Raw genomic sequence first — 14903 nt, forward strand, 5'->3', positions numbered from 1 at the left:
TGGCTCCACTCCCTGCAACCTCAGCTGCCCCCAGCTCTAGCTCCCCAAGGAGAGACTCACTCTGTCCTCCTTTATCATCTGAGCTACAGTGAGAGTCACCTTATCTCTTTCTGCCAGTACAGCACTAGTGGAACACGGTCAGGCTACATTCCGCAATGCTGCGTCTTTCATAGCTAGTGAACAGTCTTGGTGTCTATTTGGCCAGAGCAGTCATAGCATACATTTTGTCAACACAGTTCTAATATTTCCTCAAGCTAGCTAAAATTATAGCATGTCTTAGCAAATAGAAAGTCATAGCGTTCCCCAAAAGTTATTACGACTGCAGTTTTGTCTTGGCATTTTACTCAGCTAGCTATCTGGCACTGCCAAAGGACATCACCTCTCCTAGCTTTATCATAGGCATCTACCCCTAAACTCTTGGGCCCATATTCACAAAGCCTCTCAGAGTAGGAGTGCTGTTCTAGGATCAGGTCCCCCCTCTAATTCATAACTGATCCTAGATCAGCACTCCTACTCTGAGAGGCTTTGTGAATACGGACCTGGGGGTTTTCGGTGCCGCTCCAAGGAATGTAATCCTATTACATTAGCTCAATCAATTATTCACTGGGCCATGCTCGTCTCGTAGCCAGGCTGTAATTTCAGTGCTCCCCTCTCTTTAACTCCTCCTCCTCTCTCAGCCCCAGAGAGAGTGTGGTTGGCAATCAATTCCCGTCAAGCCCTCCTAGCCCTTATGCTATGTGTGTGTGAGAGCAATTGTCCCTGAACAGATATGGAGTGTTGTAGAGCAGATGATAATACAACACAACATTATTAATCATGTTGGGGTGATTTTAGTTTTAAGGCATCACCAGATGTGACTTACACATGGCTCAAAATGTAGGAATAAGGTACCGTAATAAACGGTGCCTCTATTTTTGAAGCCTTTGCTATTATGTATGGTTAGTGTCCCCTGAGACATTCTTCCGTCCCCCGTCTCAACCAATACAACAATATTGCTCATACACATGTCAAGTGTATTCATGTAACCATCCCTCTCACATGTATTTTTTCAAATGCAAAGTCAACCACCTGACCCTTCCTCACACACCCCTCTCTCTGTACCCCTACAGGTGGTTTTGGGAGTGCCCCTGTGTTCGGTAGCCCCCCTGCTTTTGGGGGCTCCCCGGCTTTTGGGGGGGCAGCAGCGTTTGGCTCGGCACCCTCTTTTAGCAGTCCCATGGGCTCCTCAGCCAGCAAGGTGTTTGGAGAGGGAACGGCAGCCGCCAACGTGGGAGGATTCGGGTAAGAGAGACACCCCTGTTAGACATGTATTGGATATGAAGAGTGAAGACTTTTTTGAATTGTTCTGAAATTACAGTGTAGAAGAGCTGAATATTCTTGATAATACTGACCATAGAGGCTTCAAAATGTCTTTAAATGTATTTATGCATTTATTGCTGTGTATGTGATATTGTCTGGGTTGGTTGTCATGTATATTAAAAAGGTTGACTAATAAAAGAAAAGCATTATGGGCAAGGGTTTCAGCCACCTGAGGGGCTAGTTATGCAACACCTCACGTTCCAGCTGACAGCACGATGACACATCCCAGACAGTGTTTTCATATTCACACATGGAGCTTGTCACCAACATTCCATGGTAAATAAGCAATAACATGCTAACCCCCGACCTCATTTCTCAACTTGGGCATAACACCCTAAGCCCTGCTCAGCTACACTAGCCAGGTTTCCATCCAGTTGGTGACAGATTTTCATGTGAATATTAAAACATTAGCATAAAGAATATATGTGTATTTTCCTACCAGTGGTGTTTCCACCAAACTGACTTATTGTGGATAAAAGTCAGTGCGTGATGATGTAGTGCACACAAGGTACTTTTTTGCTTAAGTTATGTACAGTGCCTTCAGAAAGTATATACCCCACTTGACTTTTTCAAAATTGTTTTACAAGGTGGTATTAAAATGGTTTGAATTGTCTTTTTTGTCAACAATCTACACAAAATACTAATCTCAAAGTGGGGGGGGGGGGTTGTGTGAAAAATAAAACACTGTCTTGAGTATGTAAGTATTCAACCCCCAGAGTCGAAAATACATGTTAGAATCACCTTTGGCAGCGAATACAGCTGTGAGTCTTTCTGGGTATGTCTCTAAGATCTTTGCACAACTGGATTGTACAATATTTGCACATTATTCTTTAAAAAATTCTTTAATCTCTGTTAAATGAGTTCTTGATCATTGCTAGATAGCCATTTTCAAGTCTTGCCATAGATATTCAAGCAGATTTAAGTCAAAACTGTAACTAGGCCACTCATTAACATTCAATGTCGTCTTGGTAAGCAACTCCAGTCTATATTTGGCCTTGTGTTTTAGGTTATTGTCCTGCTGAAAGATTAATTAATCTCCCAGTGTCTGTTGGTTTTCCTATAGGGTTTTGCTTGTGCTTAGCTCTATTTCATTTCTTTTTATCCCAAAAAAACGTCCTAATCCTTGCCGATGACAAGCATACCCATAACATGATGCAGCCACCACCATGATTGAAAATATGAAGTGGTACTCCATGATGTGTTGGATTTACCCAAACATATAACGCATTGTATTCAGAATATGAAGTAAACATTTTTTTTGTTTTTTTCAGTTTTACTTTAGTGACTTATTGCAAACAGGATGCATGTTTTCTAATATTTTTTACTCTGTACAGGCTTCCTTTTCACTGTCATTTATGTTAGTATTGTGGAGTTTCTACAATGTTGATCCATTGATACACCATCCAAAGTGTAATAACTTCACTATGCTCAAAGGGGTATTCCATGTTTGCTTCTTTTTTTTTTACCCATCTACCAATAGGTGCCCTTTGCGAGGCATTGGAAAACCTCCCTGGTCTTTGTGGTTGATTCTGTCTTGGGAATTCACTGCTTGACTGAGGGACCTTACAGATAATTGCAATGTGTGAGGTACAGAGATGAGGTTGTCATTCTAAAGTCATGTTAATTAAGAAATAAGGCACAAAAGGCAGTGATGTAGCATGAATATAGTCACAGGTATATGGCGTTGTTCGACGCGATAAGAAACCCATTTACTTATTGCTTTTATAAAACTGTTACCAACGTATTAAAATATTATTTTGATAAGTCAATTCATACAATTTCATTCTTTGACCAGAAGCTGTATAGTAGTTTTGGACGAAATCTGGTTGTTAGTTATTTTGGTCATGTTGATACGGACACGACCCAGTGTCACGATCGTCGTAATAACATACGGACCAAAGCGCAGCGTAATATGGGTTCCACGTGTTTAATGAATGAAACGCACAAAAACAATAAAGAACGACCAAAACGTGAAGAAACTGAAGTGCTCACAGGCAACTACACATAAACAAGATCCCACAAAACACAGTGGGGAAATGGCCTAAATATGATCCCCAATCAGAGACAACGATAAACAGCTGCCTCTGATTGGGAACCATACCAGGCCAACATAGAAATAAACAACCTAGATTACCCACCCTAGTCACACCCCGACCTAACCAAAATAGAGAATAAAAAGGCTCTACGGTCAGGGCGTGACACCCAGTTAATTATTTTTGCATAGTTGCTATGCAAAAAGGCCTTGTCATCAGTTCTAAGCAAAATGATTGCTATGCAGTCTGGATAACGTTCTTTTCACTTGCTTGCTTGCTAGCTAGCTAGCTAGCCAACTTCAGCTAACTCAGTCACATCAAACATTAAACTTGGAATGACAGTACACTAGCTGCATTTTGGTTTCATTTAGCTTTTTTTACATTGACATTTACTTGGATATGTCCATGATAATGACGTTGATGCGTGATTTCGACTGGCTCAGAAAAAGTTCTCATCTGGGCACTGTTCACGCTACACGGGGTGTACAAAACATTAGGAACACCTTCGGGAAACTGTTGAGCGTGAAGTTCCCAGCAGTGTTGTAGTTCTTGACACTCATACGTGTACTCCTGGCACCTATTACCGTACTCCATTCAAAGGCACAAATCTTTTGTCTTGCCCATTCACCCTCTGAAAGGCACATTTACACAATCCATATCCCAATTGTGTCATGGCTTAAAAATCCTTCTTTAACCTGTCTCCTCCCCTTCATCTACACTGATTGAAGTGAATTTAACAGGTGACATCAATAAGGGATCATAGCTTTCACCTGGATTCACTTGGTCAGTCTATGCCATGGAAAGAGCAGGTGTTCCGAATGTTTTATACACTCAGTGTATGTATGGTACTACAGAGATCAAAATTAGAAAGTGAAACATTGTTTCCAGGTCGGACAGACAGACAGCTAGGCTTATATTAACCCCTGCTGTACCAAACTAAATGCTAGGCTTGAAGCGAGGGGAAATTATGTGCGAGTTGAGATGATTTAGACGGCAACATTAACATGATATTCTTATGGCGGCGCATGATAATGTTTTAGATGGTACTGTTAGCAGGCAGCAGCACAGCTTGGAATGCTGCTCATCCAATCAGCATCCAAGATCCAAACAACCAGTTTTATAAACATTGTCTTGCACACAAAGTGAGTCCATGCAATATATTATGTGACTTGTTAAGCAAAGTCTTACCATAAAAATGGGGTTGAATACTTATTGACTCAAGACATTTCAGATTTTTATTTATAATTAATTTGTAAAAATGTCTCAAAATAATTACATTTTGACATGGGGTATTGTTTGTAGGCCATTGACACAAAATCTCAATTTAGCCATTTTTTTAATTCAGGCTGTAACACAATAGCATTTGGAAAAAGTCAAAGGGTATGAATACTTTCTGAAGGCACTGTACTGAGTAAGAATCTAAAGTTCAATGTGTTTCCATTTCATTTTCAACCGATAGTTTTGTCACAGCTGTTGCGTTAAATAGCAAATGTGCCTCCTCTGGTCTTGGTATGTGCGCTTTACCCAACAGCTCGCAGATGCAGTGCGGGTAGTCTACATGGTGACATTATTATGGATAATTTAATTGCATTCAAGCATCGATCATCATGTCACCAGAATAAGACCCTGAGTCTGCCTATTGGAGAGGAGCATGAAGCTCCTCTCATGAAGCTCAATCCCATGGGACTGTCAAATGGACTGTCAAATGGCAGCAGGCTTAGTGTTTTCAGTCATTCCTTTCCTCAGTTCAGTCAGTTTTTTTCAGTCTTGTTCTTTTCATAATGTCAGAACTCGTGAGGTAATATTTTTACCGCTCTTTATTTCGCCTGTCATCACCCGTCGTCCTGTTCACAAAGATAAATATTGAAGTTGTTTACGAATGCTGGTCCTAGTTTAGTTGTTTTCCAAACCTCTGCAGAGATTTATTAAAAGATAGTTCAAAGATAAAACGCCTCAGGACTCCCTACAGCCAGTAAATGTCACCCTCCCTATCTTTAGAAGTGGTTCCTCAATTTAGCAGTGGGGCCGTACAGATTGGGCTTGGGCGATATCCAGATTTTCATACAGTTTCTGTACCCTACCGGGGTGTAAGGTATTACCGGAAGTACACACAAGGGGTGCTATTTACAAAAATATATTTTGTGGGCACGCACAAAACAATTTAGGCGAAAGGGATCTTGATCCAGGAGGGTATTAAAAGTCCCTGCTGTAACCAAGAAGCTTGATTTTGACATCTAGGCAGTAGGCAAGTTAGCAAACCTAATGCTTAGCTGGAACCCTGAGCTGGATATCATTTATTTGACTGACACCTCTTAGATTTATAATCAATCTATAGTAATAAGCAGTGGCGTTGCACGAAGCCCCCGCAAGGTATTGGAAATCATACCGGGGGTGTTTGTAAATAACCCTGTATACGGTATAAACAGTATATCTCCCAAGCCTAGTACTTAAAGATGGGTCTGGTCCTGGATTGACCCAAGAGCGGGTAAAGAAGGCCGACAGGCCGGCCGGCAAGTGATTGGCTCCTGTATTAAGGTCAGAGGTCAGCCTATATTTCGGTCCAGGGGTCTGCTTCCCAGATTAGAACCAGCAGAGCAGCTGAGCTGGTGGTGGCCTGGACTATTCTCTACCCCTCTCTCGTCATTACTCTGTCTCACTCTCTTCTTTAATGTCACGATCTTTTTGCCCTTGTTTCTGTTATCTTCCCCTCTTTCTTTCTCTCTCCTCTCTGAACGGCCACACACACATGCTATATTCTACGTCCATTCCCCTTCCTCCGTCCCTCGTCTCTGCTGATGTTTGATGACTCTCGAAAACTAATCCTGAAGGTACAGCTGTGTAACTGGTGCTGCTCTTGTATCTCACTCAGGGCAACTGAAGCCTCCATGTCAGAACGAAATATATAATAATATAAGATATGCCATTTATCAGACGCTTTTATCCAAAGCGACTTAGTCATGCGTGCATACATTCTGCATATGGGTGGTCCCGGGAATCAAACCAGCTATCCTGCCGTTGCAAGAGCCATGCTCTACCAACTGAGCCACAGAAGACATCTAGCTTTCATTTAGACTGTTCTACTACACATTTAAACTGAATAAAATATTAAAACACACTCCGCTCCCTGACAGTGTCCCAGCCTCCACATACAGATCCCAGATCAGTAAGGGAAGCGCCGTGGGAACGGCAGCGACTTATTCCATTGTAATTCAAATAAAGTATTATTGCAATATGCTTTGATGTAATGGGCTCTGATATTTTTCCAGGCAAGGCTGTTTCTCTGCATATTTTAGAAACCTGTCCTCTGGGTTAGAATGGTAATGTGAGCAGAGTAGAGGGACTGGGGCAGTGTGCTACAGTGACTATACTAGACAGTGTGTAACCTGGAGGAGAGGAGCGCAGGTCATAGTAATTCGACCTCCCTCTGTATGGCGTCAGGGGGTTCAGGACTGATGTAGTATATAGGGTGGATGTAAACTGACCAGCATATTTCCCAGTTTGTCTGTCAATAATGTAATAAATCAATTGTACCAATGGTTATTCTAAGCAACACATCTTCCTGAAATTTTATTAGGTTATTGTTTGATGTATTAAATCTGAATCTATTTTTAGTCGTTTGTTTCTCTCTCCCCTCACAGCTTTGCCTCCACTCAACAAAGCACACCGTCGTTTGGTGCACTGGCCAACCAGAGTGCGCCATCCTTTGGTAACCTGGCCCAGCAGCAGCAGGGGTCAGGGTTCGGAGCTCCTCAGCCCAGCGGCTTCTCTGCGTTCGGACAGCAGGGAGGAGGAGGTGTGTACTACTATCTCACCCATTCAGTTCTTTCAGATCAGTGCAGAGGATGCCACTCTAGAGGATGCACCCCAAGTCTTCATTGACATGTTCACTTCCCTCCCTCTTCTAGTGACTAAAACTGTACAAAGCATATGAAATTACTCCAACACCCGGCTTAGTCTTATCTGCCCCTGCAGTCTCCTCCCCACTCTCCCAGCCACGCTAACAAGGAACAAATAAACAAGAGCTCAAGTCTTCGTTTGAAGTCCTGCCAATGAGTCTCTTCCCATATTCCCCTGAAGCAGAGCCACTGGTTAGCTCAACTCATTAGTGGCTGGATAAATAGCAGTCAGTTAGCCTAGTGGCTAATGCTATCTGCACAGCTATGTACTGCTGTGCAGTACAACAGGGCCACAAGATGCAGTGCTAGGCTAATGCTAGGATAGCCGTGGGGATTGTGGAATCCCACCAGTGGCTTCCTATTAACCCAAATACCTGCTATGGCCGCATGCTGCCACGCAAGCTACTTTCTGTCAGAATACGGGAAGAGGAGGGTGGGAAGACCACTTTTACCATCTTACTCGATCGTTAGGTCATGAACAAGTCATATTATTGTGGTTTGTGTTGTGTCTTATGTGGTTGACTGGCTCTGTACCAGAGGTAATACAGTGGTAATAGTAGTAGTTTTCTCTCTGTCTACATTTTACAGAGGTGTTTTAAATTGTTTCCACTGATACATCTTCATGTACATGGTTAATTGTGTTTGTTGGTTTTCTTGCAGGCTTTGGGTCTGCTGGTGGCTTTGGGTCCAATCAGTAAGTATCACTCATCGTTGGGGGTACGTGTTTCGGTAGTGTGCGCTCATTTGTTGTGTTCACATAAGAGTGTGTCTGTGTCTATCTTTGCTTGAGTGTATACATTTGTCTAAGTGTTTGAACCCTCCCTACACACACACTCGCATGTGTGTCTCTGGCAGTAGTGTGTGGAGGAAAAGTGTGTGACCACAGAACACTTCTGAGAATCTGAAGGGCAGCATGAAGTCACAGCTGGCTTTCCTACTATATCATCCCTCCTTCCCCACCATCCCCCCTCCACTCTTTTCTCCCCCTCTAGTCTTCCTCACTTCTTTCTCTTCTCCCTCCTGTACCTTATTCAACCTTCGCCCTTCTCCTCTCTCAAACCACTGATCTCTGTACCCTTACCCCAGACACTCACCCCCACTACCCCCTAATTGCTCTCATTTTCCCCCTACCTCATCTACCACTCTCTCTACACTCTACCTCCTCCCTCTCTCCCGCTACCCTCCTTTATTTTTCTCCTTTTCATCCTCTTCCTCCCCTTCCTCCTCTCCCTGTGCTGCTGTGTCACATAGCCGCTGTGTATCCCCCAAGGTGCATTTTAGTGGAATGCGATCTGAAGTGCTCAGGAGAGTGTGGCGACGCAGCCCGGGCTTTGTTAGATAAGCCCCTCTTTCTCCCTCTGTTCTGCTTCACCCTCTCCCCCTCCTGCTCTTCTTCCTGTTCTCGTCTTCTTCTATTCCTTTCTCTCCCCTCCTTATTCCTCACCATTTTGCTCCCTCCATCTCCCCCCATCTTCCTCTTCTTCCTTCTCCACTCTCCTCACTCACTCTCCTCTTTGTCCCTTTCATCCTCTTCCTCTCATCATACCCATTTATTATTATTGATGAAAGCAAAATGCTGTGCCAACATGCTCTGAGAAGGGATATCTGTGTATGTTTTATACTGAACAAAAAAATAAACGCAACATGCAACAATTTCAATGATTTCAGTACATATAAGGAAATCAGTCAATTAAAATAAATTAATTAGGCCCTAATCTATGGATTTCACATGACTGGACAGGGGCGCAGCCAATCAGAATGAGTTTTACCCTCACAAAAGAGCTTTATTACAGACAGAAATACTCCTTAGTTTCATCAGCTGTCCGGGTGGCTGGTCTCAGATGATCCCGCAGTTGAAGAAGCCGGATGTGGAGGTTCTGGGCTGGTGTGGTTATACGTGGTTTGCGGTTGTGAGACCAGTTGGACGTACTGCCTAATTCTCTAAAATGATGTTGGAGGCGGCTTATGGTAGAGAAATTAACATTTAATTATCTGGCAACAGCTCTGGTGGACATTCCTGTAGTCTCCATGCTAATTGCACGCTCCCTTGAGACATCTATGGTGACAACTGCACATTTGAGTGGCCTTTTATTGTCCCCAGCACAAGGTACACCTGTGTAATGATCATGATGTTTAATCAGCTTCTTGATATGCCACACCTGTCAGGTGGATGGGTTATCTTGGAAAAAGAGAAATGCTCACTATAAGGGATGTAAACAAATTTGTGCACAAAATAAGCTTTTTGTGCATATGGAAAATGTCTGGGATCTTTTAGTTCAGCTCATGGGACCAACACTTTATATGTTGCGTTTATTTCGTTCAGTATAGTTTAATTTGTTCAAAATAGAATGTATGTTTAAAGAAACAAGGTTTATATTAATACACTTCAACACAAGTAAACATGACCTTTCGAGTCACTTGACTTTGGTGCATATTATTTAGTAAGTTCTTAAATATCATTCTGAATAGATTTTTATGAGCGGCAAAGCATTTTCATGTAGACAGAACATATAGTACATAACAACTACAGCTATATGTACTTCTTAAATTAAGTACATTTCATTCTCTCCTCGGTCCCATAGAAACTGATACCACTCTTCATGTATCTGCTTAACAGTGTTGACTTTATCTGGACAGATCTCATGTCTGAAGTCCATCTCATCATTCCTGCTTTCTTCTTTCCTCTCTTCCCTCTCTTTCTCTCTTCTCCTAGTCCCATACCATATTTTTCTTCTCTCCACTTCCCTCAGTTCTAAACTCCCTCTATTCTCAGTTCTACACCCCTCTCTAAACCCCCTCTATTCTTTTCTGTTCCATCCATATATTTACGCCTACATCTTCCCTCTACTGTAGTATGTGTGGACATGTGTTCCGTCCAGGACTCCCTCCTTATATTTTGTGTGTATACAGCAAGGTTATTATAATAAATTAAAACTGAAACAAAAATAAAAGCAAAAATTGTAAAAACAATTTAGTGATGAACTATCCTGAGACTTATCTTTGACTGCAACGTTTTTTAAAATTGTAATCCAATGTTTTTTGTTGTTGTTCAATCTGGCAGTTAAATGCTGCCAGTAGATGGCAATGTTTCAAATAGGCCTAGCTTGTGTATCGGTAGCTAACGGAAGAAATCCGAGGGTGAGTGCGGAGCGTGAGCGTGAACATAAACCATAGGCTTGTACATTGGCGGCAGCAAAAGGTAAAGGCCCTGTATAGGATTGTTTGGAGTATATTGCTGGAAAGGACAAAAGCAACTGTATTGTTGTGTCAGAAGATGGCAGCCTGTGTGGAACAGAGATCAAAGGGAAAACCCCAACGAACCTCAAAGTTCATCTGAACAGCACCAACATAGAATTTCAGGCTAAAGACTAGGTTAGAAAGCCAACAGCTGTTAGTAGCTGCACGTCAGGACAACCAACTCAACCAACTTGAGCAGTTTGCGTGAAAAGAGCAGAAACATGGCAACCTCATTCAAATGAGTTAAAAATACAAAGAGAAGAAGCACTGGTTAATTTATTAATCCAGTCTGGCAAGTCCACGAGACTGTGCGATGAGCCACCTTTCAGAAAATTCAACCAAACACTTGATCCCAAATGTAAAACTCAAGGCGCTGCTAGAGTAAACTGGTTGATTGCTTTGCAAATGGATACAGCAACCCAGAAAGTTAAGAAGATTCTGAAAGAGGCATGAAAAATAACCCTGCGTGTTTACGAATGGAGCAAGAAAGGACTGACTGCTTTGTTTATGGGTGGCGCACAATTGGCCCAGCGTCGTCCGGGTTAGGGGAGGGTTTGACCGGTAGGGATGTTCTTGTCCGGTCGTGCACTAGCGACTCTTGTGGTGGGCCGGGCGCAAAGCACGCTGACACGGTCGCCAGGTGTACAGTGTTTCCTCTGACACATTGGTGCACTGGCTTCCGGGTTAAGCGGGCATTGTGTCAAGAAGCAGTGCGGCTTGGCTGGGTTGTGTTTCGGTGGACGAATATGAGTCAGACACCGACGATTATCCTTTTAAATCCAAGTCACATTAAGATTGATTTAAACCTAACCAAACCTATGACCAGACCATCACCTTATGTATTACTGCCCCCCCCCCCCCCACCCCAGTGGCAAACAGTGACATCCCAAAAAAGCTGACTATTGGCCTACAACACATAAATGGCTCCTAGCCTGCCACGCATAGGCTAGGTTCTGTTCCTAAAATTAAAATAATATAAAAACGAAATAGAAATAATTGTATAAAACTCAAATTAAATAAAAACGAGTAAATCAAGTCTGATATCTACCTGAAACTAACTGAATTTCAAATACACATCTAAAAACTAATAGGAACAAAAAATATTATATATCGGGTGGGTCTAATGCTGGTTGGTTAAAAGTGCATTCCAGTCGGTGTCTATTCCACAATTTACCACCGGCTAAATCTATGGCGTTAAAATGCCTATTTACTCTGTTCCATCTGACTGCGCAATCCACTGTCTCATCAGCCCAGCCAGGCACGTTATAAACTTGATCTCCACTATAAAAAGCATCTAGACATCTCACATTTCTTTTAGACTAACATTTCGGTTTCAACAGCGGAGATTTGTGTAAACCTTGCTGTTTGTGTCTCCGACATTTGCAACATTGTTTCAATATTCAAATACGATCTCCAGCTGTCCCATAGTAATGAACGTGTAGGGGTCGGAGGTCGGGACAAGACAGGCAGGCAGCGTTTCTCAGTCACTCGAAATCATGAATCAGCTGGCATCATTTATTTTTGCAGTCTTTACAGCTTCAATATTTGAAGTGATTGTGTTAGCTGTGTTGTTGGCTAGCTCCTCTGAACAATTTGTGTCGGGACTAACGTTTTTAATGAAAATATGTCAATCATTATTTGAATATGTTGGTAACCGTTGTATAAAAGTGATAATGCCCTCGAACCTGGTGTTTAGAGCCTAACAACACTTGTGCTAATAAATCCACCAAACACCGGCTTTGAGGGCATTATCACTTAAATAGAAAATCTCAAAACTATAATAACCTTGGTATAGAATACTTACATACATCCCTCACAGTACTGTCAGAAAGCACTAGTACCCCTCATATTGATCAGGCAGGGGCTAAGGGGAAAGTCCAAACCATCACAAAGGTAGCTAGCTTCCAAACCAGACTCCCATTTTCAGCAACCTCTTTTTATATATATGTTTTTTTTTTGGTTTGTCTTCATTTTCCTCCTCCAGATCTTCTCAAATGTTTGGAGCCAGTTCGGGTTGGAGAAGCTAGTTTTTGTAGACCCCCCCCCCCCCCCCCCCCCATTGGCAAGTGCACACATGCTGTGTGTGGCCAGTCAACACTGCTCTCTGCAATCAAGCTCTCTGAGTAGATGTCTCTTAAATGGAGAAGGGTGGAGGGAGAGGGTGGGGTGGAAGCGGGGTGGTTGAGATGACAGTCCAAAACTAGTTGTATAGTATGGAACTGACCTTACAGACCATCGCAATAAGCTTACGTGAAGTACATCAGTGGCCAACTAAAATGTGTAATGTGTAGTTGGATTAATTAATTGGCATTTTGTGTATCAACTTTTTAAAATCAGGACAGTAATTATTTATTAAGTTTTATCATCCACTAGGCAACATCTCTAAGGGCATAATTCATAATGGTCATAATTCAATAATAAACGTGTCATGAACTTTCTTGGAATAACACCTGTATTCATATGACATAGAATACTGTTTGTATATATCTGTTATCCACTGTGGACTGTAACTCTAGTGTAGATTTATGTTCATCCATCTGAACTTTGTTTTGCTCTATAAAATAGCAATGTAACCTTGTTGTTTGCACTTACTTTGAAACAGGGAAAAGTTATAAGCTTTCATTTGAAGTTAAGATATCACATTTTCCAACCTTTAGCAATTATGATAAGAATCATGTCCTCTGTTTCTCAAAACTCAAGTATTTTCTAGGTAAAGAAAGTTTAAAAAAAATACTGTAATCAGTAACTGACTCTAGGCAAGACTTGGACAGGTCGTTGATAAAAGTATCCTCTCTTGATTGCATACAATGAACTGAAATATTAGGAAAACATGTATGCTGCTTTTTATAATCCATACTGCTGGAACCCCCTATTCCTATAAATGTGTATATTTTATACATGGAAAATGGGAAATAAACTTGGCAATTCTAAAATCTGTATCTAATGTAGTCTCTTTCTTTTTTTGGCATCCTACTGATGATGAGCACTAATTGATCGCCTGTGTTTTAATGATGACAGCCTCTGGCTATTTTCCTCTTGCCTTTGTGTCTGGCTGTGTGCTTATTAAACAGATTTCATTTACCATTAGCCTACTGTTTAAAAGGCCCAAAAATTAGACCTCTGGACTAAATGTTGATGTATTTAATGAGTCAACCTTTGATTAAGAGTATTTGAGTCATTAGTCCAGAGAAAAGAGGTGCTGAAGGGTTTTGTCTATGGCATTAGCAGGCCGGTTAATGTAATAAATGTAATCATTTTAACGCAGCATGGAGAACGGTAAGGAAGCTCTGGGCTATGTTTAGACAGTGATGGGGGCTTTGCTAGCTGCTAATTAGCATACCATCCTTGACGTGGAGCAGCCTGCGTATGGTTTTGTAGCCCTCTCCTTCATCAAGGAATTCACTGGCCCTTATTAATTAATAGACAGGAATGAGGGTATTTGCAGGAATGAGGGTATATTGAATAGAGGGGTGCTGGTCTTGTGTAGTGGCATCTGGTCTTTGGCATGTGGCTGTCATCAGATTGCCATCAATGGTCACCGCCATGGAGAATGTCACTGTCGCCCTGTCCCTTCTGGTGTGCCTGGCGATGGATGGAAATGTTGCAGGCCCGCTGGCCCTGCCAATCAGACACTGAAGTGGTTGGGGAATGTTGGGTTCACAACATGTGACCAAGAGTCCTAGCTTCCCACTGTAACAGTGGAATTCTCCTCGCCAGCCCGCTATGATATGATTGGTCACACACACTGTGTTCAGGGCAGCTAATATTAGAGATGGATAACAGTGGTATTAGAGGTGGGCAAGACTAGAGAGAGGGAGTTACATTTGTATTGGGCTTCTGGATGTTTTTCTACCGCTTGTCCTTCATACTGATGTATGTTTTCCCGGTCCAGGGAGGCACAGTGCGTGTGTGAAATGTAAATCATAGGTATACATATGTGGAATATCTGATACGTTTTGATGACTCACTTGGCAATGCATTATAGATTTTGCGACGCAGGCTGTCATGGAGCTAAAACTCTGCACTGTTGTGATTTGTAGCTGAAGAGGTTAAGCTGAAGAGGTTTTCAGCACAGTACCCTCTCTCCTTCCCGCAATTGACTTATTTGAACACGTCAAGGACCGTCTACTTGGTGTTGTAGCTGTGCAGCACTGATTCATACTCCCGTGTCATGTTGTACTCAACAATGACAACTCCCAGAGTGCAGCACTGTCTTCTCTCTCTTTTCTCGCCGTCAGTGCATCGCTCTGACAGAGGGAGCAGGCCAGTCACACAGACACTCGTGGGGATGGCAGCTGTTTGAGGAATCCAGATAAAAAGAACCATTCTGTTTCTCTCTACCTCTCTTTTTACGGAGGGATGATTGGCATTGTTCTCG

The 14903-nt window shown here is 42.3% G+C and overlaps 1 protein-coding gene across 1 annotated transcript in view; it reads left to right on the forward strand.

Annotated features, from left to right (window-relative positions):
* Positions 1–14219, forward strand: part of nup214 (nucleoporin 214) — a 72304-nt gene extending 58085 nt beyond the window's left edge. Inside the window, exons 33-36 of the mRNA XM_038970306.1 lie at positions 1110–1281; positions 7031–7185; positions 7949–7982; positions 12510–14219. Of these exons, the coding sequence (XP_038826234.1) occupies positions 1110–1281; positions 7031–7185; positions 7949–7982; positions 12510–12552 (404 nt within the window). The 3' untranslated portion in view covers positions 12553–14219. The remainder of the gene's footprint in view (positions 1–1109; positions 1282–7030; positions 7186–7948; positions 7983–12509) is intronic.
* Positions 14220–14903: the final 684 nt, after the last annotated feature.

The sequence above is a fragment of the Salvelinus namaycush genome, chromosome 31 (genome assembly GCF_016432855.1).
Source record: "Salvelinus namaycush isolate Seneca chromosome 31, SaNama_1.0, whole genome shotgun sequence".
In the NCBI taxonomy this organism is placed as follows: Eukaryota; Metazoa; Chordata; class Actinopteri; order Salmoniformes; family Salmonidae; genus Salvelinus; species Salvelinus namaycush.